Raw genomic sequence first — 23,537 nt, 5'->3', positions numbered from 1 at the left:
AGAAATCTTGAGAGAGCACCACATCCCATCATTCTTAAGCATTTTTTAAGGTAGGGCCCGGCACAATTTGGAGGTGCTCTTCTCCATCATGTCACCTGTGGGCTTCCTCATTATCTCACACCTGGCAATTGCCCTCCGTGAAGCTATCCTGGTCCAAAGACAAAGGCCAAATCAATTCTTATTTCGGTAAATTAAAATCTTCCTGGTTCAAAGCTGTGGGCCCTCAAAGACACACACCCAATTCAGAACCAAGGTCTGCACCTCTAATTAAGCGCACCCTGTTTTCTGGTGCTGGTTACCAGTTCCACACCTGGGGTACTGGCCCTACTCACCCACATACTCACAAAGGAAACAATTTTATAAGATTACAAGAATCCCCTCATTACCACAGTATAACTATGCTTTTCCCTTGTATGTACCTAGTGCCTTTTCTATGACAATTCAAACCAGTACTGCAGACCATTTGCCCAAAGCAATATTGACACTCTTCTACTTAAATACATTAAGGCCCTCATCTCAAGTAGATCATTTGGCAGGAAAAAAAAAGTATCCCTGTGTCAATGTATGTGTAGACCCATATGGCTATTCCACTAAAAAAATAGGGTATGTTTTAGTGTTTTCTCTTTCTCTCCTTTCTTTTTCTTCTTCTTTTTTTAATGGTGCTCACACTTGGTTTGGACTTGTCTTTTTCTTTTTTTTTAAGACTTTATTTATTTATTTTTTAAGATTTTATTTATTTGACAGAAAGAGATCACAAGCAGGCAGAGAGGCAGGCAGAGAGAGAGAGGAGGAAACAGGCTGTCCACGGAGCAGAGAGCCCGATGTGGGGCTCGATCGATCGCCAGGACCCTGGGATCATGACCCAAGCCGAAGGCAGAGGCTTTAACCCACTGAGCCACCCAGGCGCCCCAAGACTTTATTTATTTTAGAGAGAGAAAGAGCCCATAAGTGGGCGGCAGGGGAGAGTTGGCAGAGGGGAAGAATCTTCAAGCAGGCTCCACACTGAGCCCAACATGGGGCTCAATCTCGATCCCTCAACCCATGAGATGATGACCTGAGGCAAAACCAAGAGTCCAACGCTTAACCAGCTAAGCCACCCAGGCTCCACTGGGCTTGTCATTCTTACGATGTTTATGTGCCAGATACTTCAGATTCTCTAAAGTAAGGGGCAGATAGTACAGAAAGAGGAGAGTGGTTGGAGAGTCATTTTGTAACTTATCAAGGTATGTGTTTAACACTTTGGGGCTTTTTAACCAAATATCTACCCAATAAATGAGTATATAGCCATATAATGGGAGTAGGGTGTTTCTCTTCCATTATCCTGGCTACCTGCCAGCCATGGCCATTGAACATACAAGAAGCTAATGAATATAAAGGGCTTTGTAACATCTCAAGCAAACCCAGACAGTTCCTATTTCCACACCCTTGAATTTATTTCCCAGAGGAGTTCAGTGGAAACGAACTAAATTCTGTCCTTTCTGTCATTCATCAATCTTTCCCACCCCACAGGACAATTTGAGGTATGATATTTTTCAGGTAATGCCTTTTTCTTTTGATGTTCTCCAAATCCTGTGAGACCATTAAGGAAAGATTGACTATCCTCATTTTAAAAACAACCGATTTGGGGCGCCTGGGTGGCTCAGTGGGTTAAAGCCTCTGCCTTCAGGTCCGGTCATGATCTCAGAGTCCAGGGATTGAGCTCCACATCCGGCTCTCTGCTCGGCAGAGAGCCTGCTTCCTCCTCTCTCTCTCTCTGCCTGCCTCTCTGCCTACTTGTGATCTCTGTCTGTCAAATAAATAAATAAAAATCTTAAAACAACAACAACAACAACAAAACGATTTGAGGTAAAGTGCCTTGCCCAAGGACCTACACAGGTAGAAAGTGACAGAACTAGGATTGAGATCCAGTGCAATTTTTGGAGACATTCAGGGAATCCCACCTTCCCTCAGCACAGAGTAGACTCTGAAAACTGCCTGTTCAAAAAGGTGATATAACTAGGAAAGTAAAATAGTTTTAAGGAGAGGTTAGAAAAATTTCAGGATGATAGATATAAAAGTAGTTACCACAGATACTCTAGTATGGGGGGCCTCCCTCTGCTGGGAGAAGAAGTCCTTATTGGTCCTTTTCCACCATCTTAAAGCAGGGTTTCTGTTGAATGGAACTTTAAGCAAATATTTCTATGGGAAACCCATTGGTACCAGTGGTGTGAAAGTAGGGGCGGAGTTAGGGTAGGAAACTGCAGATATGGATGAGGTCTAGACATTCAGGAAAAGGTGCTTGGACCAAAAGCTGTTGACTTTTCTCAATACTAACAGGGCTAGGTGCCCGCTTCACCTGCAGGCTCTGACTAATTTTGCATTTCTGAATTGGGTGGTGTCCGCATCCCTGCTGATAAGCCACTAGTGCCATAAGTACATACGTTTGTATGTAGGCCTGTGTGTGCATATTCATTCACCCCCAAAAATTTAGAGTGTGTATTGAGTGCCAGGCATTTTGCTAGGTGTTGGGGATAAAGAAAAAAATAAAAGAAAGAAAGAAAAAGACTCCCCACTATCTAGTTGGGGAGATAGTAATTAAGCAAATAACCAAATAATTAGAAATATGTACCGTATAGGAAGAAACTAGGGTGTAATGGTCAAGAATAATAGCAAGGGTGAGGGCGGGTTTAGGAATCTACGAGATACTGTTCAGGGAAAGCCCTTCAATGAAGGTGACATTTAAGCTAAGAACTAAAGGATGAGAAGGACCAATCAAGGTGTCCTCCTCAGCCTGAGGCTACATAAGGGGAGCTCTGGAGCCGAGTGTGAGGAATGCCCAGGAAGCCTGCTGTTCTGCCCCTGTTCTCTGTCACATTCACCCTCACATTTCTCCTCCGCACCCCAGCACCTCCACCTGGCAGTACTTCTCCAACTCCTGGTGCCAGGTAGGTATATCTAGGCTCCTGTCGTGAGGTGTTCACAGTTCTTCCCTGCCCATTCCTGTCTTCCTAACCCTGCAGATCTCCTGGAACCAAGGGGTTGACTTGTGGTGGCATGAACTCATGCAAGAGGCAGAGGATGAGTGTGAGCCTGAATGGTGTGACGCTGAGGACCCACTCTTCATCCTATACACCAGTGGCTCCACAGGCAAACCCAAGGCAAGTGTGCATGTGTGTGCATGTGTGTGTACTGTGTAGGGTTTATTTTTTTTTTTAAGATTTTATTTATTTGACAGACAGATCACAAGTAGGCAGAGAGGCAGGCAGAGAGAGAGAGGAGGAGGAGGTAGGCTCCCTGCTGAGCAGAGAGCCCGATACGGGGCTCTATCCCAGGACCCTGGGATCATGACCTGAGCCGAAGGCAGAGGCTTTAACCACTGAGCCACCCAGGCGCCCCCTGTGTAGAGTTTAGAAGTGAATTTCTGTTCGTGTATATGAGAGTATTTTAGGTGGCTCAGAAATACCATCTTAGGGTGTGGATATGAATGATGACTTTGCATGTGTATGGTGTGTGAGATGGGAACATGGAGAAAAGGGGATAGGAGATGGAAGCTATAAAAGGGGGGCTGGCAGGGCCAGAATCCATGAAGAGGATCTTCCTCTAGCTCTGCCCAGCCTACATTTGGTGGTCTGTGGGGGTGAGCCCAAGTCCCCAAGCTAAGGCCCTATTCTTCCTGCAGGGTGTGGTACATACTGTTGGAGGCTACATGCTCTATGTGGCTACGACCTTCAAGTATGTGTTTGACTTCCACGCGGAGGATGTCTTCTGGTGCACAGCAGACATTGGCTGGATCACCGGCCATTCCTACGTCACCTATGGGCCACTGGCCAATGGTGCCACCAGTGTTTTGGTGAGAAGGGAGCTGGGACCCATGGCTGACTGCTTGGCCTACTTAGGGGAGGACAAGATGATCCTGGGTGACAGTCTCCCAAGGCCACTTGGTCTAGGGACACAGGGACTTACACAATGACCTGTTCCCTGGAGAAAGAGGAATTCTGAGGGGCTGTATATACTGACTGGGAATGTCTGTTGGAATGTCTGTTGGCTTGTCTGTAAGGGAGTGAAGACATGGGTGTATCAGAAAGGGCAAAATACTGAGCCTGGGGCTATGACAGAGGAAGTAAGGGACTGTTGGGAAGGACTAGGAATGACCAGCCTTCACTGGGGTCAGTTTGAGGGGATTCCCACATACCCGGATGTGAGCCGCCTGTGGAGCATTGTGGACAAGTACAAGGTGACCAAGTTCTACACAGCACCCACGGCTATCCGCCTGCTTATGAAGTTTGGAGATGAGCCTGTCAACCGGTGAGACCCCCTCCCCAGCTGCTGCCCCATGGGTGTCCCTCAGAGCTAGGGGCTGGCCTTTGTGTACAGTCTTTTCCATTCCATTGTTCAACTCCTTGGCCTAGAATAGGGGAAGGGGCAGAAGAGCCTGGGGCATGTCTTCCTGGTTCCCAGTGGTACTCAGAGCTTTCCTTTCTTCCCACTCCCCTGCCCAAGGCATAGCCGGGCATCCTTACAGGTGTTAGGCACAGTGGGTGAACCCATTAACCCTGAGGCCTGGCTGTGGTACCACCGGGTGGTAGGTGCCCAGCGCTGTTCCATCGTGGACACCTTCTGGCAGACAGAGACAGTGAGTAAAGGATTCAGAAGGCTGGGGCTGAGGGACAGTGTGGGAAGATTGACTCATACCCCTGATTTCTGACTTCCACAGGGTGGCCATATGCTGACCCCCCTCCCCGGTGCCACACCCATGAAGCCTGGTTCTGCTGTGAGTGAGGTTCCCTTGGCTGGTCCTGGGCTAGACAGGAGTAAGAGTCTCGGGGCCTAGGTAGAGGGTAGGGGACTAGACTAATATGTTTGAGGAACCTGGGGCTCTCAGGGTCCCTGGGAGAGGTAAAGAGTTGAGTCACAGTTGCCTCATTCCTCTCCTTGAGTCTTGTCTCCTGTTTGTTTCTAGACCTTCCCGTTCTTTGGTGTAGCTCCTGCAATTTTGAATGAGTCTGGGGAAGAGTTGGAAGGTGAAGCTGAAGGCTACCTGGTGAGGTCCTGACCCTTGGATGTCTTTGAGGAGTTGGGAAGAAAGAGTACAGCAAGGGATGCTGTACTTTGCTTCAGAGTTTAGAACCTAATTTCTACTGGAAGGTGCTTGTGGCTAAAGCTCCATGGTTGAGGGTTTATCCTCTGTGAGACCCTGGAAGAAATCTTCTGGCTATTTAGCCTGCCTCTCTGGTTTTTGGCCACTTTGGCTCTTAAAGGCTCTGCTCAAAGATTCCTCATGATGCCTTTTTGGGTCTGGAAGACTTAGTGTTAATTCTTCCTTTGACAAACATTCTAGTGTGAAAGGAGTCTTCATAACATAGTAGAAAATCATACAGGCTCCAGAGTCAGGCTGGTTGGGTTCAGATCCTAGATCTGCCTCTTCTGTCACCTCAGATAGGTTAGCCAAAACCCTTTGAACCTAAGTTTCATTTGTAAAATAGGGCTATATAGTACCTTTGTCTTCTCAAGTTGCTGGATTGATTAAATTAGATAATCCTTTTGAAGGATTTAGCATAGAACCTGACAGTATTTAACAAATGTTAGCTGTTGTGATTTTTATGTTAGTACTTGGAGGAAGATTATCAGCCCCCACCTTCCACTTCTATCCCACTTTACTTTTACTAAGAGCAAGTTAGTAACAAGGACAGGAGTTAAATCCATGCCTTCTGACCTTAGCCTAGAATTTCATCCATCTCTTCAATCTTCTACCACAGGACATTATTGATTGGGGCAATAATTATTCACTTTTTAAAGAAAGATTTTATTTATTTATTTGACAGAGAGGCAACAAGAGAGGGAACACAAGCAGGGGGAGTGGGAGAGGGAGAAGCAGGCTCCCTGCTCAGCAGGAGCCTATCCCATGACCTGAGCCAAAGGCAGATGCTTAATGAATGAGCCACCAGGTGCCCCAATAATTATTCACATTTATATGACTATTTTCATTTTTATCAAACTGGACTTGGTTTCCTGAGGAGACTCAAATTTACTAAATGCTTATCACTAACAGAACATTGTACTAGGCAATTTCCACATACCATTAATCCAATCCTCACAATAGCTTTGGGAGGTTGAGATTATTTTCTGTGATTTACAGAAGATCTGAAGCTTAGAGAGGTAAAGTTACTAACCCAAGGTCACACAGTTAGTAGCAGAGCGAGGATTCTCAGTCTGGATTGTTTATCTTCAAAGCCTGTGCTTTGTCCTACTTCTCAGGAAGGACATTCAGGCCATTTCTAATCAGGTTGGGCAAAACTGTGATTGTCCAGTCTGTGAGTGTGACAGTGTCTCCAGGCTTAAAGTGAGACAGTATAGCCAATGTACTACTGTGCCATTCCCACTCCTTAGGTGTTCAAGCAGCCCTGGCCAGGAATCATGCGCACAGTCTATGGGAACCATGAACGCTTTGAGGCCACCTACTTCAAGAAGTTTCCTGGTTACTACGTAACAGGAGATGGTGAGTCTTGGCCATCCCCTTCACATATCTCCCACCTTGACATGTACCTTACCCTTCCATTTTCAGGAAGAATTGGTTGGTGGGAAGAAAAACAGAGGAACATATTCTGTGTGTCAGTGTCTAATATCCAGGTAGTGCTATAGAGAAGACTGTAAGAGCAGGAATGAGTGTTGCATAGAGGGTCTCACCATGGTGCAACCTGATGTGATATATGAGGAAAGAGGTTCTTCTTTCCACCATTCCTGTGCTAAAAGAAATGGGGCATGTAGCAACGTGTATTACTATGTCATATGCATCCTCATGTGTGGAGCCTATGTTTGCCCATGACTCTGTCTACCAATCCATTCATTCGTTTTTGTTGTTGTTTAAGATTTTATTTATTTATTTGACAGAGATCACAAGTAGGCAGAGAGGCAAGCAGAGAGAGAGGAAGGGAAGCAGGCTCCCTGCCAATCAGAGAGCCTGATGTGGGGCTTGATCCCAGGACCCTGGTACCATGACCCGAGCCAAAGGCAGAGACTCTAACCCACTGAGCCACCCAGGCATCCCTGTCCACCAGTCCATTCATGCATAGCTTTTTACTGAGCATGTACTATGTCTAGGCACTGATCTAATTTCGGGGGATATTACCATGAATAAGGTAGGCAAGGTCTCTGTTCCCATGGGGCTTGTATCTAGTAAGGGGAGACAGACAGTAAATTCAGCAAACAAGTTAATAAGCTTATCTTGCTGACAAGCGCTATGGAGAAAAACAAATAGGTAACAGGATAAAGAATGTCTGAAGGAATGGCCACCATACATGGGATTGTGAGAGAAGGCGTCTTCACTTCAGTGATATTTGACCAGAGACCTCCAGGGTGAGGAGGAGGCCAGGCATGGGAAGATCTGTGAGTGAATATTCTGTGCAGAGACACGAACTTGAAATGTCTGAGGAACAGACTGAAAGCCTGTGTGGCTGACGTGTAGTGAGCAAAGGGAAGAATGTTACATGAAGTTGGAGAGGTAGATAATGTGGGGCCTTCTGGGCCACAGGGAGGACTTTGGATTTTATCCTGTGTCCAGTGGGGGAGATCTTTAGGGCTTGTAAGCAGGGAAGTGATAAGAACTGATTTCTTGTTTAGAAAATAACTTTGATTTATGGAGAACAGACTTTAGGTGGGTGTATTAATTATCTATTGCCATGGAAAAAAATCACCCCAAAACTTGGCAGCTTAAAACAACAAATATTATCTCATACAGTTTCTGAGGATCAGGAGTTTGTGAGTGGCTTTGCCAGTTGTTCTCATGCAGAGTCTTTCATGGATTGCAGTGAAACTGTTGGTTGAGGCTACAGTCATTTGAAGGTTTGACTGAGCCTGGAGGATACACTTCCAAGCTCACTCATGTGGCTGTTGGCAGGAACCCTCAGTTCTTCACCACATGGGCCTCCCCATAGGGCTACTCGTGACATGGCAGCGGACTTCCCCCCAGAGCAGATCATCCGAGAGAATGCCACCGTGTCTTCTAGAATCTAATTTAAGAAATGACATACCATCACTTCTGCCAAAGTCTATTGATTACACAGACTTACCCTAGTGCAATGAGAAAGAAGACTACACAAGAGTCTGAATATCAGAAAGTGGAAATCTGTGTTGATCTCTTGGAACCTGTACCACATTGGCAAGTTCAGAAGCAGGAAGACTTGTTGGGGGCTATTAGTATAGCAGTTTGGTGATGTGGGTCGTGTATCCTACTGTGGGATATTTATTACATTGTGCACTTCTTCTCTTTCCAGGCTGCCGGCGGGACCAGGATGGCTATTACTGGATCACTGGCAGGATTGATGACATGCTGAATGTATCTGGTGAGGGCCAGGAACCATTTTTCCTTCTAGTTAAAACTACTCTCCCAGCAAGTCCCAGCCAAAGCATTCCGAGCCAGCCAGGATGTCCTCTAGACAAACCATGCTTGTAGTGAAGCATTCGGTTCTGGATACAGGATTTGGAGGAGGAGTGATAAACACTGGAATGTGCCTAGAGGAGGGGAACTGGGTTGGTGGGACTACTGAAGCAGGTCATGTGAGGAATGAATGAAGGGGCTTCCCCATTTGACCAGACCAAGACTGCCCTGGAGGCATAGAATGGAACAGGGGCTGGGGTAGAGGCTGGGATCTCTCTCATGGCACTTGCTTTCCCTTGACAAGGACATCTGCTGAGCACAGCAGAGGTGGAATCAGCACTTGTGGAACATGAGGCTATTGCAGAGGCAGCTGTGGTCGGCCACCCTCATCCTGTGAAGGGCGAATGCCTCTACTGCTTTGTCACCCTGTGCGATGGCTACACCTTCAGCCCCACCCTCACCGAGGAGCTCAAGAAGCAGAGTGAGGAGCATCCCTAAGTAGGAACTGTAGGGTCTGACCTGACGACCCAGTTACCACAGCAAGGTGTTGGGGAGAGGCTAGAGCAAGCCGCAAACTACAAACGGATCCCAGGGGGCCTTAGGAGCTGATTGTCCTCTTCCCACTCAGTCTCCACTAGTCTCTCCACTAGGATACTAATGGCTGACATTTATAGAATTCTCTGTGCTACCACTGGGCTAAGTACTTTAAGTGCGCTAATCCATTGAATCCCTATCATCAGCGCTGTGAAATAGATCCTATTGTTACTCTCATCCTAAAGATGAAGAAATTGAGGCTCAGAGAAGTTCAATCATTTGCCCAAGGCCACACTGCTAGTAAAGTGGGATTTTAAACTCTAGCGGGCTGATTCTTAGAGTCTGAGTTCCACGAAGGTAGATTAGAATAAAACGGGATAGTAAAAGACAATGTGTTAAAAAGAGAAAGACAAGCAGTGATTGTAAAAATTACTCTGTGGGCAGGGCCTTGAAGATGAAATAGGTGGGGAACAAAGCCATCTTCTGCCTTGGTTTTGGGAGCCTCGCTAAGGGTACTGAGGAAATGCTTAATGATTTCTTGGTTACAGTTAGAGAAAAGATTGGCCCCATTGCCACTCCGGATTATATCCAGAATGCACCTGGCTTGCCTAAAACCCGCTCAGGTATGTTCAGAGGCCTCAAGGAATTGGGTTTGGGATTGGCCAAGGCCTAGTGGTGGTGGAGTGTGTGTGGATGGAAGCCTTTTTGGCAGGGCTGGAGTGGGTCCGTGCTATTACTGGGTAACCAGAATTCTGTGGTCCCCAGGGAAAATCATGAGGCGGGTGCTTCGGAAGATTGCTCAGAATGACCACGACCTGGGGGACACCTCTACTGTGGCTGACCCAACTGTCATCTGCCAGCTCTTCAACCACCGCTGCCTGACCATCCAGTAAACGAGACCTGCCCTTTACCCAGGCTTCTCCCTGCTTGGCTTTCCAAAGTGTGGCCCACCTTCCCCTTGCCCCCACCCAGGAGTGCTGAGGGCCAGTGCTGACCCACACCACCTCCCTTGACCAGCTGTCTGGGACCGAGGACCAGCTTTGCCCTTGGGTGGAGGCAACTTCCTGTGGGTCCTAGATAGATGAGACGCGGCCCAGCTTAGCCTCAGATTGCTGTGCCCCTAGATTGCAAGAGCCCTTGGAGCCCAGAACAGGGACCTGAAGGTCATGTCCCTTACCCAAGTTAAGTATGCAGAGGGCAAGTGAGGGTCTAGACTGAAGCAGGGAGGCAGCTCTGTAATCCTATATCAGTTCTCTCAGGAAGCACCAGTACTTATCTTGGGTATGCATTTGCCCTTCGAAACACCTGTCTTTGTGTCCCAAAACAATTGATTATTATTTTTTTAAATACTTTGCTTCTGTTCTAGATCTGAATTCTCTTTTTGTGCCAGATGGCAGTGTTTGTCTACCCATTTGCTTCAGGGGATGTGCAGACAGGCTGTTTCCAGACGGTTTTCAGACTACCTGCTTCTTTGCTGGAATAAATGTGTTTTGTTCCTAGGGCCAGAAGAACTTGTCTTCCTTGTCCTCTGTTCCCACCCTTCCATGAACAGTCCTGCCCATAAGAGATACTCTCAGACGAAACTCTTCTTGCCCCAGTCATGCCCAGGCTCTGATTGTAGGAATAAAGTCTATGACCTTAAAAAGGTGGTAACTTGTTTTCTTAGGTATCTTACAGACTGTATACTTACGAGCTGCTCTGAATTGTGTGGTGGATGGGAAGGGGAGTGGTTTTCCTCAGGAATACTCCCAATATCCTCCTTCCAGAACTTTTGGTTTGGGCATCTGCAGGCAGGGGGCTTCACTCATAGGCCCTTTGGCAAGCTCCTGAACTAAGCAGGAAAGCAAATGAAGCCAGTTCATGCCTGTGATGTCCCATCACAGCTGCATTATTTTCTATGATCCTGTGGGAGCATTAGTGAGTGACTAAAGATTGGAACTTCAGGGTTCTATCCTATGGTCTGGGGCTAGGGAGACTCTGATAATAGCCAGATCATTTCTCCTGCTCTAAGTGTGCCGACCCCACCAAATGTATACACCAAGGAATCACAGAATCAGCAATGTAGTTTTATTTAAGGCAGAAGTGGGGAAAGGCTATGCCCCTTCACTGCCCTCCTCCTACCTCTCAGTCCTATTCTAGATCAAACACTGGAAGCTACTGGAAAGGCTGGTGAGGGGTTGAGAGGAGGGTGGCAGGGTTATGGACCCTTACCTCAAATCAGGTACCCACACTCACAGGATTTAGGAGCCTCTAGATCTCACCTCAGGGAAACACAGCTTTTCTGGTCCTCAGATAGGAAAGCCGGGGGAGGGTACTCAGCATTCACCCTTCTGCGAACTGAGGAGACCAGCCTTCCCAAGGTGCAGGAAGGGAAGGCCCTCAGAGGGGCTAGGAGAGGAATGACAAGTACAGGGATAAAAGGTCTCTTGAGTGAAGTCAAGTCTGGGCAGGCCTGGCTGTGCCCTCACACAGGGTACGGGTTGTCCAGGACTGCCACTCCTGCTGCCACACCACCATCTGCATGCTCGATGGCTTTGGTTCGAAGTAGATGTCCCACGTGGTTGTTCATCACAAGTGTCTTTCCCTGTCTGTAGAAATGGGAGCGGGAGACACACAACCCCATTACCAAGACAGCCCACACACCCAAAACCTTTCCTGGTCCCACGTGAACAGTGTATGAATGAATCACTACACCCAAGGAAGTGCTAGGATTTTAGAATCAGATTTGGATTTGCGTCCTCACTGGGAAATTACTAGCTCTGTGCCTTTGAGCAAGTCACTCAGCCCTTCTAAATATCAATTTCCTTAATTTAAAATAGAGTTAAAACCTCTCACTTTGCAAGACGGTCACAAGGATTAAATAAAACGGGAAAAGCACTTAGCATGATCCCAGGCTCACATTTCATGTTCTGTAGCTGTAAGTTTCCTTCTCTACCTCTCTCTTAAGATGGCTGTGGTGGTAGGTTTGGAGGGAAGTGGCAGGCAGAGCTGCTATAAGTGGTTAGAGGGAAAGATTACATAGAGAGAAAGCTATGATCAAGAGCATGGTCGGATCTGCCATTCCTACCTTGCTTGATCTTGAAGGACAAATTTTGCAGGAAGTGATTTAAGGGACCAGGAACTATTCCCTACAAATTCCCAAGCAGTCTTCTTTTCCTGATTCTTTAGTGCTCAAATCCAAACCCAGGGGCCACTCAGCCTTTCAAAGGCACTGATTATCCTCTAGCTGGCCCCACCTACCTTTTCCCAGAATTCCTGGTGGCCTGGAAACTGGACCCAAATTCTCTTCTTCCCTGGGGTCTCCTTCTAGTCCAAGGCTACTTTCTCATCCATATTGATACTACTCATAATTTCCTTTATAGTTACAAAACACTTCTCATCTGGGCTCCATCTGATAGCCCTGTGATGTGGGATGGTCTTGGGTGCCTGGCTTCATTTATTAATTAAGGAAACAGGTAACATGGCTAGGGACTGGCAGAGCTGGGACTGAAGCCCAGGATTCCTATTCCCTGTCCTTTGCTTCCTCCAGGTTTGCTTGGCTGACCCTCTGACAAGGAGACCCTCGTGCTTGGCTTACTTGACATAGACCCCAAAGATGCCCAGCTCTGAGATGCACTGGACCACTCGGACAGGGCTGCCAGGCCGCAGCAGGCAATTTCCAAAAGGCTCAGGTTCAATCTTTTCCATGAGGATGTAGGAGGCCCTCTCCTCGCTGTCCTTCAGCCGCTCCAGGACCTGTACCATCTCCTCTCCGTATAGGTTGTTACCTGCAATGGCACCGGGCAGTCACCCTGGATCCTCTGCCTACCTTCTCCACTCTGCGTCCCCACTTCTGTGGTCAAGGCAGCAGACTTAGTTCCTGACAACAGCTCAGTGAAGCAGAGCAGGCCTGGTTCCCAAAGAGGGAATGTCACTTTAACAGGCGAGTCCTTACACAAGCAAACACACCTTCCACCACACTATCCTGCCCTAGTTCTCCTTCTGCCTGCTTATGGCTTTCCTTAACTGACTGACTCCTGCTCCTCTTAAATATTGGGATATTGGGATTCCCAAGGAATCCATCTGCCACCCTTGTTTTCTCCTCTATGTACATAATTTTTTTTTTTTTAACAATCTCTTCTAAGGCTCCATCTATTATTCTATGACTTGTCAACTCCCAAATCTTTAACTTAAGTTCACTGTTCTAGACATCGCATGGATATCCCATGGGCTCCCAAAACAAGCTCAACATGTCCAAATAGAACTCATTACTTCTGCCTGAACCTGCCCCCTCCTGAATCCTCCTACTGCCAATCAGGTGAAAGGCATTCCTGAGTCATATTTAATTCCTCCCTCTCCACTACATGTCACTGGCTCAGATGTGTACTCAGATCTGTACTCCACAATGTCATAGCCCTAGCCCAGGCCTCTGCATTTCTCTTCTGGACAATTATACCAGCCTCCTCTGTGGTTCTGTTACCAAGGTCTCCCCTCATCCAGGACAAGCTCCACTGTGGCTGAAACATGGATCCTGTATCAATCATGTGTCCCTTCCCTCCTTAAAACTCTCTAATGGACTCCCAGCACCCTCAGGATGAAATCCAATTTCTTATATATTTTCAATATCCTTTATAATGATGTCTCAAAACATCTTTTCTAGCCCAAGTCTCTGCCTCCTCCCATTTCTCATGCTATACCCCAGCCTCACCAGTTACTCATCAATCCCCAAACATACACTTCCATGGACCAGTGCCTCTACTTGAGGCTGCTCCTTCTGTACGGAATGCTCTCCTTCCTTCCCGACCTGGTCAACTCCTCCTTATCCTTTAAGACCAAGATCAAAACTCATCTTCTCTGGGTGTGTGAGGCAGCCATGATCCCTGCCCTCAAGGAGTTCAAACCAGGCAGGAAGACATCCAACCTCCTGATTTGCCCTATCCCACTTCCCCACCATCTAGCCACAGGCATCTCAGACCAAATTTGTCCAAACCCTCCAATTATGGTTAGTCAGGTTTCCCTGTGCTCAATAGCAGTTGATCACAGGGTCTCCTGGGACACTGTCCAAGATGAGGGCCTGTGTCAGTTCCTCCTGTGTCCCCCAGAGTCTGGGGCTCTGTCCATAGCAAGTGCCAATCCGCATTGGTAACAGCCTGCTAGTCCCCTTCCACTGAGCAGCACTACAAAGGTGAAAGCACTTACCTCCACCCTCTCTCTGGGGCTTTAGCACGAACTGGCTAGGGGCAGCAAGGGCTTCAGCAATGGCCTGGTCCCCTTCTTCACCCTGGCAGGAGGCAACAGAGCAATCACCAGCAGTTCTAGACCAAAGGCAGTCCTTCTGGTTATGCAGAGCAGCATCAGAGGAAGAGCAGGAAAGGGATGAGTGATAGCCCCTTCCGACTAGATGCTACTGTCTGGATGTGACCCCCAACAAGACCCCTAAAGCAGCAAATACAATGAGAACAAGCTTCCTCTGGCAATAGTTCATGGCTCCGCAGCAGAAGGCCTGGAAAGCCCATACAGACACTCCCCAAATCTTGTTGCCCAGCTCAGCTCCTTCCCCTTGCCACCTCCTACCCCATTTCCCCTTTGCTGATGAGCTCACGATGGATTCCAGTCCCCCTCCCCAGGGCTCTAGGGTTCTCACACTGCATCACTAACCCAAGTCTAGCCCACTACCAGCTCCAGCCTCCCCAACACATTGGGTTCTGGGTTCCTGCCACCTGGGAAGCCTGTGGTAGGAGAAAGAGGCTACCCACACACCATGTCCAGTGAGTAAAGGCCAGCAAAGGTGGCACGGAGGCGAGCCACAGCCTCAGACTGGCCAGGGAGCAGCATCTCCAGTACGCCCATTCTGCTCAGCTCCTGCTGCACCTTCTTCGTCCCAGCCAGCTGGGTGGCAATATCTGGGCACTTGACAGCACGTGACCTCTCCAGCAGCAAGCGTGCTTCCCAGTTCTGCAGAGGAAAGAAAACAAAAGAAATTCTATTTTATTTTACTTTGGCTGACCTTTGTCGAGCATCTCTCAGGTGCCAGGTATCATGCTTTCTTTTTTCATTTTCATTATCTCCCAGGGTCACCACAACATCTTTGGGAGACAGATGTGGATTCTTCCAAAATGTAGGATTCTTGCCTTCTGGGAGCTCACAGTTTAGCATAATGGTGCATGACTATTAAAAGGGAAGTTACAAAAGGGATAAGGGTATAGAAAAATTAGATAAAGAGGTTTGAAAGAGGGGGAACACTTGTGTATGAATTTAGCTTTCTAATGTACTCCAAATAAAATCCAAATTCCTCCCCACAGACTATAAGAACCTTCAGGATCTGCCTTCTGCCCTCTTTCAACCATGTCAGTTTCTTTTATTTATTTATTTATTTATTTATTTATTTGACAGACAGAGATTACAAGTAGGCAGAGAGGGAGTCAGAGAGAGGAGGAAGCAGGCTCCCTGCTGAGCAGAGAGCCCGATGTGGGACTGGATCCCAGGACCCTGGGATCATGACCTGAGCCGAAGGCAGAGGCTTTAACCTACTGAGCCACCCAGGCGCCCCAACCATGTCAGTTTCTTGACATCCCTCCATCCCATTCTCATAGTCCGGTCACACAGGCCAAACACACAAATACCATTTCCACCTCTGCATTTGTTGCTTTCCCTTCTGCATGGAATTCTTTTCCTTTTGGCTTTTCCAGTGGATGGCTGGATCCTCTCCTCCTTAAGTCTCAGCTGAAACTACCCTATTTAATGTGGGCTCCCCCATAATTCTCTATCTTTTCACCCTACTGTTTTATTCAAAGAGTTTCCCTCAACTACAAAACAAATTTTTTTTTTCTATTTTTGCTTACTTTCTGATGACTATCTCCCTGACCAAAATGTGAGCTCCGGCCCTTGTTGTCTGTCTTATTTCCTATTGTATCCCCAGTGTCTAAAACACAGTGCTTGGAGCTTTGTAATTGCTCAACAATTATTTGTTATTGTTTAACGAAGTGAAATCTGAGTAGTCAGGTAGAAGGGTCAGACTCAATAGGGAGGCGTACTCAGATTAGCAGAATAATAAGAGCAAAGGCCTTACAGGTGCATAATCATAGGCTGTATGTGCTGTGGAATTTGGGGCATGAGAGGCAAGTAAATTCTGTGGCTTCTAGGAGTTTGGGGCTTAATAGGCAGTTTAACAGCAGAGGACCATGCCTCCCAGCTCTAGTCCCCATTCTGACAGTGGGGGGATAGCCTGTCCCTGACTCCAGACCGACCACATCAAACTGCCCACAGCAGGATGAAGGCTAAGGCCTGTGGAACAACACCCACTCCCACCCACACTGTCCTCCCTTTGATACAATCAGTCCACTTCCACCCCCTTGCCTGGTCTTCACTAATAATCTCAGCCACCTTTGATGTTCCAGGCAGAGTTACAGGTGCCCAGAACATCAGAGATAAACCCAAAGAAGTACTCCATTATGTTAGGAACAAGGAAGCAAAATTCATAGATGAGCAGGGGCTTTCCTAAGGTCACCTAGCAAGTCACTAAGCCTTGCAGATTTTATCTTCATATTCTACACCTGGTCTGAGTTTCTCAATTCCCTTAAAATGTCCTCCTTATGCTCAAGTTCCTTTCCCTGTTAGCTCAACCTCTTCTCTCTTTTTAAAGATTTCTTTGGCCCTTTCCCCTACGCCCTCTCCTGGAGCCTGGATCCATTTTCCTAATGGACAGTTTTTGTCTTCTCTAGTTGGCAAGTTCCCCGCACTCCTAACCACTTTCTAGAGGAAATGACCTTCTACAGAGCTTCCACCTCTTCGGAGCTGCTTCCTATACAACCAGGTCTTAGGGAGAATCATATATTCAAAGAATTAGACATCTGGAAGGAGCTCCCTCAATTTTTTGAGTTCCTCAACTTAGAGAAATTGAGCCCAGAAAGGGTCTAGAACCTGCCTGTGGTCATACAGAGGCAGAGCCAAAGTCTCATGATCCCTATCATGCTGCTCATGGTATTTTCTAACTTATTTCTCCTAAGTGAAAGCAGAGCTTCTTAGCTTCTCCATGCTGTGGATTTGGGGCAGGAGAAGAATAATGATATACTGGAAATGCCTCTGGACTGAGAATCAGAAAGCCTGAGAATCTGTGGGATATTAGATAAGCCTCTGCATCTCTCCAAACCCTAGTTTCTGTATGATGGGGATAATTATACACCTCACACAGTGGTTGTAAGGATTAAAGGAAATAATGGATGTGGGACGTAATTTTGAAGCCACATGGTATGATAGTAAGAAAAGGTGATATTATTGCCATTAACATGAGTGGACAGAAAAAGTTTCTGACACAAATAAAAGAGAAGTAAGAGTTGGCAGGAAGGAAATGTTCAGTGGTACAGTGGAACTGGTTTGCATTAGCTAGCCAGAGCTGATTATACCCAACTCCTTCTAACTCTACCCAGAAATGTTAAGTTGGTTAGCTTGAAATTGGCCACAATGGGAGTATACCACAGAAATCACTAAATGCTACAAATTGGGGCTCTCCCCCTGAGAAACATAACTTTTGCCAGCATATCCCTAGAAACAGTATGAAAGGCTGAAGCAACACGGATTCCTGAGGATTCAGATTCTAGAAGACAGTGTGTTTATAGAGAATGAGAGGTAGCAAAAAACTTATGGGAGAATAGGAGGTTCCACCAGTAATTTCCCTGAGGATCACTGAGGCCAGGGCTCAGGGAAAAACCCAGGTTGTTGTGATGCCTGAGCTTGGTCTCTGAGGAACGTGGTGGGTCCTAGGAGGCAAAGAATGGTCTAACAAAATACCAACCTGTGGACTGTACTGACTCGGCATGTAGCCATCCCGGAAGTAAACCACAGCCACTTCCTGGCCGTCCCTAGAACACAGGATGGAGAAAGCTGCTGTGTTAAATTATAACTGATACGTTCAGCGGTTCAGTGTATTTTAAGATGGATCAAAATGAGTTTGGTTTCTTTCAAAGTCAGTCTGCATAGCTTGCCTAGACCGGGGTTCATTGGAAGCAATGAAAATAGCTACCCACACCACCACTTCTTCCAGTAAAAACATAAAGATATGCAGTAAGGAATGCTTTAGAATATTCCAGATCTAGAGTCAATCTAGGAAGGCCAGAGGGAAATAAGAAGGCAACTAGAATCAAACCAGATAAATAAATTTTTTAAAAGGGCCAAAAATTACTGAGTATCGGAATCATATCGCCATGCCTAGCGAAACACTTATACTACTTAAAATAGCTGAAACTAGGTTGAGATTCTTTGAAATGGTGGATGTGAGGGTATGGAGATGCAAAGTTTTGAGTCTAGTCAAGACACAAACTGCCTTGAGTGGAGACCAGAGGCCAAACTCAGTATCTGACAAGATGGCCAGGTTTCCCCGAGGATTATCCAGGAAACCCAATGTTTGCTGGCAGAACCAGTTCCTGGCATTAAAGCAGAACCCCATGAGAACAATGCCCACGATTTTCATGTGGTCATTGCTGGCCCCCCAGGATTCCCCTTTGAGGGAGGGACTTTTAAACTTGAACTATTCTTTTAGAAGAGCACCTGCTGGCAGCCCCTAAAGTATGTTTCATGACCAAAGTTTATCATCCTAATGTAGAGAAGTGGGGAAAATATGTTTAGATATTTTGAAAGATAAGTGTACCCCAGCACTGCAAATCTGCACAGTTCCCTTATCAATCCAGGCTTTGTTAAGTGCTCCCAATCTGGATAATCCATTAGCAAATGTGTAGCAGAGCAGCAGAAGACCAACGAAGCCCAAGTCATGGAGCTAGAGCACGGACTAGGCTATATGCCATGAATATTTAAAATCGATCTGACCATCAAGTGTGCATCCCTTTTGTTCTGCCAAGGCTTCTTCCTTTTAGTAGTCTTAGAAAGTAGTCCTCTTAGTAGTCTTCCTGTAGTCTTAGAAATACTACAGAATAAAAACGCAGACATCTTAAGACATAAACTGTCTTTTTTTTTCCTAGACTGTCTTTTTTAATATCTTCCCCCTTTGATTTCTTTAATATTGTCTGATATATCTAGAAAGTAAATTAATGACTTTGTTATAAAATCATATTTTGAAAATAGTATGTGGTATTGTGAAATTCATGGAGGTTCTTAATTTTAATCACAAATTTAAAAAACAACAACAACAACAAAACAAAACATAAAGCTCCACATCTAAATATGTGTGTTGCAAGCAATGCTACCCAATTAAGTGGTACTAAAGTCACTTAGTGGAATCCCCCTGGAGAGAAGCACAGGGCCCGGCTTGGAACACAAATCCAGGTCCCTTGAGGTCTTGCCTTGGCTCAGAGAGCAGCTCTGAGATCAATGGAAGAATGAAAGAACTATTCCTCTTCCTCCCTGACTACCCAGCCCCACTGCCCTGGCCTGAATTGACCAGCTCATATGAAGAGGGTCAAGAAAACTTTTAGGAACCCAGGGGCACATGAAAACCAAGGTTATTTAATTTTAAAAAATATTTTATTTATTTGAGAGAGAGAGGTAGCAAGAGAGAGCACAAGCAAGGTAGGGGGAGGGAGAAGTAGGCTCCCCCCTGGGCAGGGAGCCTGATGAGGGGCTCAATACTAGGACCCTGGGTTCATGACCTGAGCTGAAGACAGATGCTTAACCAACTGACCCACCCAGGCACTCGAACCAAGGTTATTTTAAGAAGGCCCTTACCAAGAAAGTCATTACCTCTCAAACGACCCTTTAGAAGCAGAACATGACCAGCCTTCTCCAAACTTCCCTGAGGTGATGGGGTATTTTACCCCTGGAATTCAGAGGAGGAAAGTTAAGCCATCCTATCTCCCAGAAGAAAGGATTACTGGAGGAAATGGTTGACAGGATGAGTTTCCCAAAGCAGCCTCTATCAGATCCTTGGGGAATGCTCCCTGAACACTTACATAAACAGCCGTCGGTTTTGGTCCAGAGACCCCTTTTCAGAGACATCTTCAAACCTTCGACGGATTACATGGATATTCCTGGAAAAGATGGACAAAGGTCAGAAGGAATGGCTGCTCTGTTCCGAATGGATCTTCATGATCCTGGGGCCATATGTGGAGGTCTCCCCTCCTTTACTTACCTGGCTAGTAGCTCATTCTCTATAGCACGCTGGTCAAATATGTTCCTTTCCTTCTCTTGAGCAATCAGTAGCACCAGAGCCCTGGGGAAAGAGTAAACACAGTTGGCAGAAGTGGCTATGAAGCTTAACCTCCCTCCATCCGACCGTCTTTCAGGAGTGAGAATGAGAACACAGCTTCGCTGAAAGAGCAGATATTCTCTCAAATCAGAAGGGTCTCAGGTGATATCTGAGGCTGTTAACACATTATTTCCTGAATATAGTAAACCTGAAGAAATGGGAGACGTCTCTGCTCCTTCTCTATTAGGTAGATGAAATATTGCAATGATGTTAATTTTCTGTGCAGATTAAAATTTAGGTTTAAAATCATCCCCAAGACCCAAGGGGACTTTTTCTAAGAGCTTAAAAATAATGATTTTAAAATGTTTCTGAAAGAATAAATAGGTGAAAGTACTGAAGAATATTTTATAGAAGAATAATGCTGGCGGTTGGAGGCTAACGACCATATTACTAGATTATAAAGCATATAATAAAAGTGTATGTTTTAAAAAAAAATTTTAATAGTTCCAATTTTTAAATTAATTTTTAAAATTTCTTTTTAGTGTACCAGAATTCATTATTTATGAATCACACCCAGTGTTCCACACAATACATGCCCTCCATAATACCCACCACCAGGCTCACCCAACCGCCCACTCCCTGCCCCTCCAAAACCCTCAGATTGTTTTTTAGAGTCCATAGTCTCTCATGGTTCGTCTCCCCCTCCAATTTCCCCCAACTCCCCTGTATGATACATTAGACTAGCTCAGTGGAATCCCATAGAACCTTAGAGAGCCAACTATAAAAGCATTTTCTCTTGGTGCCTTCCAACATTTCTGTGATGTACATGGGGACACATTTTGTTCCACGGTATTAATGGGATCACTGAGGCTTCCCTGACCTCTTCCTTTCTGCTATCCACATACTTCTTCTTCTTCTTTTTTTTTTTTTTTACATTAACATATAATGTATTATATGTTTCAGGGGGACAGGTCTGTGATTCATCAGTCTTACACAATACACAGCACTCACCATAGCACATACCCTCCCCAATGTCCATCACCCAGCTACCCCTCCCCCCCACCCCTCTCCACTCCAGAAGTATGAGTTTATCCTCATACTTCTTAAAGAAGCAGGAGCTCAAGGCCTCTGGGAGAAGCTAATGCCAGAGAACTATTTGGCTATCAGTCAGGCTATTTTTAGTTATCAAAGGTCCAGTCTCTGACCAGATGATCTTGAGGGACAATTCTCAGCAGTAATGGAGTACCAAACTCCATTTTGCTGTGTGCCTATAGATATTTGCTGGAAAACTTGGTTGGCTAGATTTTGGCCCAGCAATCTAAGCAATGGATTCCTTCCTCCTGTACTTGGCCTGTGGTCTGTTTGTTTCTGCTTTTCTCTACTCTACTGAGCTTTCTGGACTATATTCTGTGTGACTCCTTTCCACTTAGCTGAAATACAGGCGCTAGTATGCCTCCCCTCCTGGCTTGTCTGAAATCTCTTAAAGTCAGACATGACATTGAGCGGAGTCTTGGCTTTGAGTTGGGTATCGGAGAGACAAGCTAGAAATGGTGCTCTCATAAGCCATCCTCTGTTGAGAGAGTCCCAAGGGCCAATGGCCTTGCTTTTCATATTGTAGCCTGATTTGCTCTGCTCATGGGTGGGAAGGTGGCACCTAGCCCAGGCTGGCCCACCTCCAAGAAGAGGTGGAGGAAGGAGGCGGTAGGCTGTAGGTTAAAGTGGAACTGCATTCCCAGATTAAGTCAGCCTGCCCTCTGGCAAATAATCATAGCCAGAGACTCAGAAAACATATTCTACCTCCTCCTGCCTTCAGTTCTGAACAGTCTTTTGGGAGCAGGGCTAGGAAAGTTGTTAGTTAAGGAAGGTAAAGTGGCAGTAGTGTGCTGGCTGGCAGTGAGGACTCCTGATCATAGCTCCCAACAATTTATACCAAGAGTCCTTTCTTATCCTCACTCATTCTAACCACAGGCACTAATATTTTGAAAGAGTTTGAATAATTATTACCTAAATAGGAATCATACATCATATCCAGGCTTATTCAAAAAAATTCTCAAAAATTATGGTATAACTGATGAAAATTCACCTGCTCTATAAATGCTTGAGCCTTAGTTTTTCAATCCATACTATGGGACCATTCCTCTTGGGAGGCAGAACAATGCAGTAGAAAGCAGGCTTTAGAGGCAGACAGACATAAATTCTACACTTACTAGCTGTGTGACTTTGGGCAAGCTATTCCACTTCTCTTGAGTCTTCAGTATGCTCTTCTGTAAAATGAAACTAGTACTCTTAGAAGGTAGCTGCTGCTACTATTACTACTACTACTACTACTACTACTACTGCAACTACTACTACCGGAAGTACCACAAAATGATCCTTACCAAGGTTTGTTTTTGTTTTTGTGTCTTTCAAGCTTTTATTTAAATTCCAGCTAGTTGGGGCACTGGGTGGCTCAGTGAGTTAAGCCCCTGCCTTCGGCTCAGGTCATGATCCCAGGGTCCTGGGATCGAGTCCCGCATCGGGCTCTCTGCTCAGCAGGGAGTCTGCTTCCCCCCTCTCTCTGCCTGCCTCTCTGCCTACTTGTGATCTCTCTCTCAGTCAAATAAATAAATAAAATCTCTTTTTAAAAAAATTCCAGCTAGTTAACATTTGGTGTAACATTAGTTTCAGGGATAGAATATAGTGATACAACACCCAGTGCTTACCACAAGTGCCCTCCTTAATACCCATCACTCATTTAACCCATCCCCTGCCCACCTCCCCTCCAGTAACCCTCAGTTTGTTCTCTGTAGTTAAAAGCCACTGACTGGTGGCTCAGTCAGTTAAGCATCTGCTTTTGGCTCAGGTCATGATCGCAGCATCCTGGGATCTAGCCCTGCATGGGTCTCCCTGCTCAGCAGGGAGTCTGCTTCTCCCTCTCCCTGCTCTTGTTCTCCCCGCCCCTCAAATAAATAAAAATCTTAAAAAACAAAACAAAACAGTAAGAGTCTGTTTTCTGGTTTGCCTCTTTTTCTTTCCCCGACTGTGTTTATCTGTTTTTTTTCTTAAATGACATATATGAGTAAAATCATATGGTATTGTCTTTGACTTATTTCTCTTAGCATAACACATGCCAGCTTCATCCATGTTATTGCAAATGGCAAGATTTCATTCTTTATTAACTCATGAGTTGACGAACATTTGGGCACTTTCCAGAATTTGGCTATTACTGATAATGCTGCTATAAACATTGGGGTGCATTTATCTCTTTGAATCAGTATTTTTCTGTTATGTGGGTAAATACCTAGTAGTGCAATTGCTGGGTCATACAATAGTTCTATTTTTGACTTTTGGAGGAACCTCCATATTCTTTTCCAGAGCGGCTGCACCAGTTTGCATTCCCACAAATAGTGCAAGAGGGTTCCCCTTTTTCTGCATCCTTGCCAATATCTGTTGTTTCCTGTGTTAATTTTAGATATTCTGACAGGTATGAAGTGATATCTCATTATAGTTTGATTTGTATTTCTGTGATGATGACTGATGCTGAACATCTTTTCATAT

At 45.8% G+C, this 23,537-nt stretch overlaps 2 protein-coding genes and 1 pseudogene across 4 annotated transcripts in view; 2 read left to right on the top strand and 1 right to left on the bottom strand.

The window, feature by feature from the left end:
• Nucleotides 1–10,532, top strand: part of ACSS2 (acyl-CoA synthetase short chain family member 2) — a 49,548-nt gene extending 39,016 nt beyond the window's left edge. For both annotated transcript variants that reach the window (XM_059133443.1, XM_059133442.1), the window contains 11 exons: nt 3,000–3,137; nt 3,659–3,829; nt 4,151–4,284; nt 4,480–4,612; nt 4,694–4,750; nt 4,940–5,020; nt 6,367–6,475; nt 8,250–8,318; nt 8,658–8,834; nt 9,436–9,510; nt 9,653–10,532. In XM_059133443.1, coding sequence (XP_058989426.1) covers nt 3,000–3,137; nt 3,659–3,829; nt 4,151–4,284; nt 4,480–4,612; nt 4,694–4,750; nt 4,940–5,020; nt 6,367–6,475; nt 8,250–8,318; nt 8,658–8,834; nt 9,436–9,510; nt 9,653–9,780 — 1,272 coding nt within the window. In that variant the 3' untranslated portion in view covers nt 9,781–10,532. The remainder of the gene's footprint in view (nt 1–2,999; nt 3,138–3,658; nt 3,830–4,150; nt 4,285–4,479; nt 4,613–4,693; nt 4,751–4,939; nt 5,021–6,366; nt 6,476–8,249; nt 8,319–8,657; nt 8,835–9,435; nt 9,511–9,652) is intronic.
• A 400-nt stretch (nt 10,533–10,932) lies between these two features.
• Nucleotides 10,933–23,537, bottom strand: part of GSS (glutathione synthetase) — a 28,890-nt gene continuing 16,285 nt past the window's right edge. For both annotated transcript variants that reach the window (XM_059133444.1, XM_059133445.1), the window contains 7 exons: nt 19,944–20,024; nt 19,765–19,842; nt 17,658–17,724; nt 14,627–14,821; nt 14,066–14,147; nt 12,465–12,654; nt 10,933–11,475 (listed from right to left, as the gene is read on the bottom strand). In XM_059133444.1, coding sequence (XP_058989427.1) covers nt 11,352–11,475; nt 12,465–12,654; nt 14,066–14,147; nt 14,627–14,821; nt 17,658–17,724; nt 19,765–19,842; nt 19,944–20,024 — 817 coding nt within the window. In that variant the 3' untranslated portion in view covers nt 10,933–11,351. The remainder of the gene's footprint in view (nt 11,476–12,464; nt 12,655–14,065; nt 14,148–14,626; nt 14,822–17,657; nt 17,725–19,764; nt 19,843–19,943; nt 20,025–23,537) is intronic.
• LOC131807687 (ubiquitin-conjugating enzyme E2 N-like) lies at nt 17,872–22,986 on the top strand (annotated as a pseudogene).

Source organism: Mustela lutreola, chromosome 9 (genome assembly GCF_030435805.1).
Source record: "Mustela lutreola isolate mMusLut2 chromosome 9, mMusLut2.pri, whole genome shotgun sequence".
NCBI lineage: Eukaryota > Metazoa > Chordata > Mammalia > Carnivora > Mustelidae > Mustela > Mustela lutreola.
The sequence above is the reverse complement of the archived record's forward strand: the minus strand, read 5'-3'. Positions and strand labels throughout refer to the sequence as shown.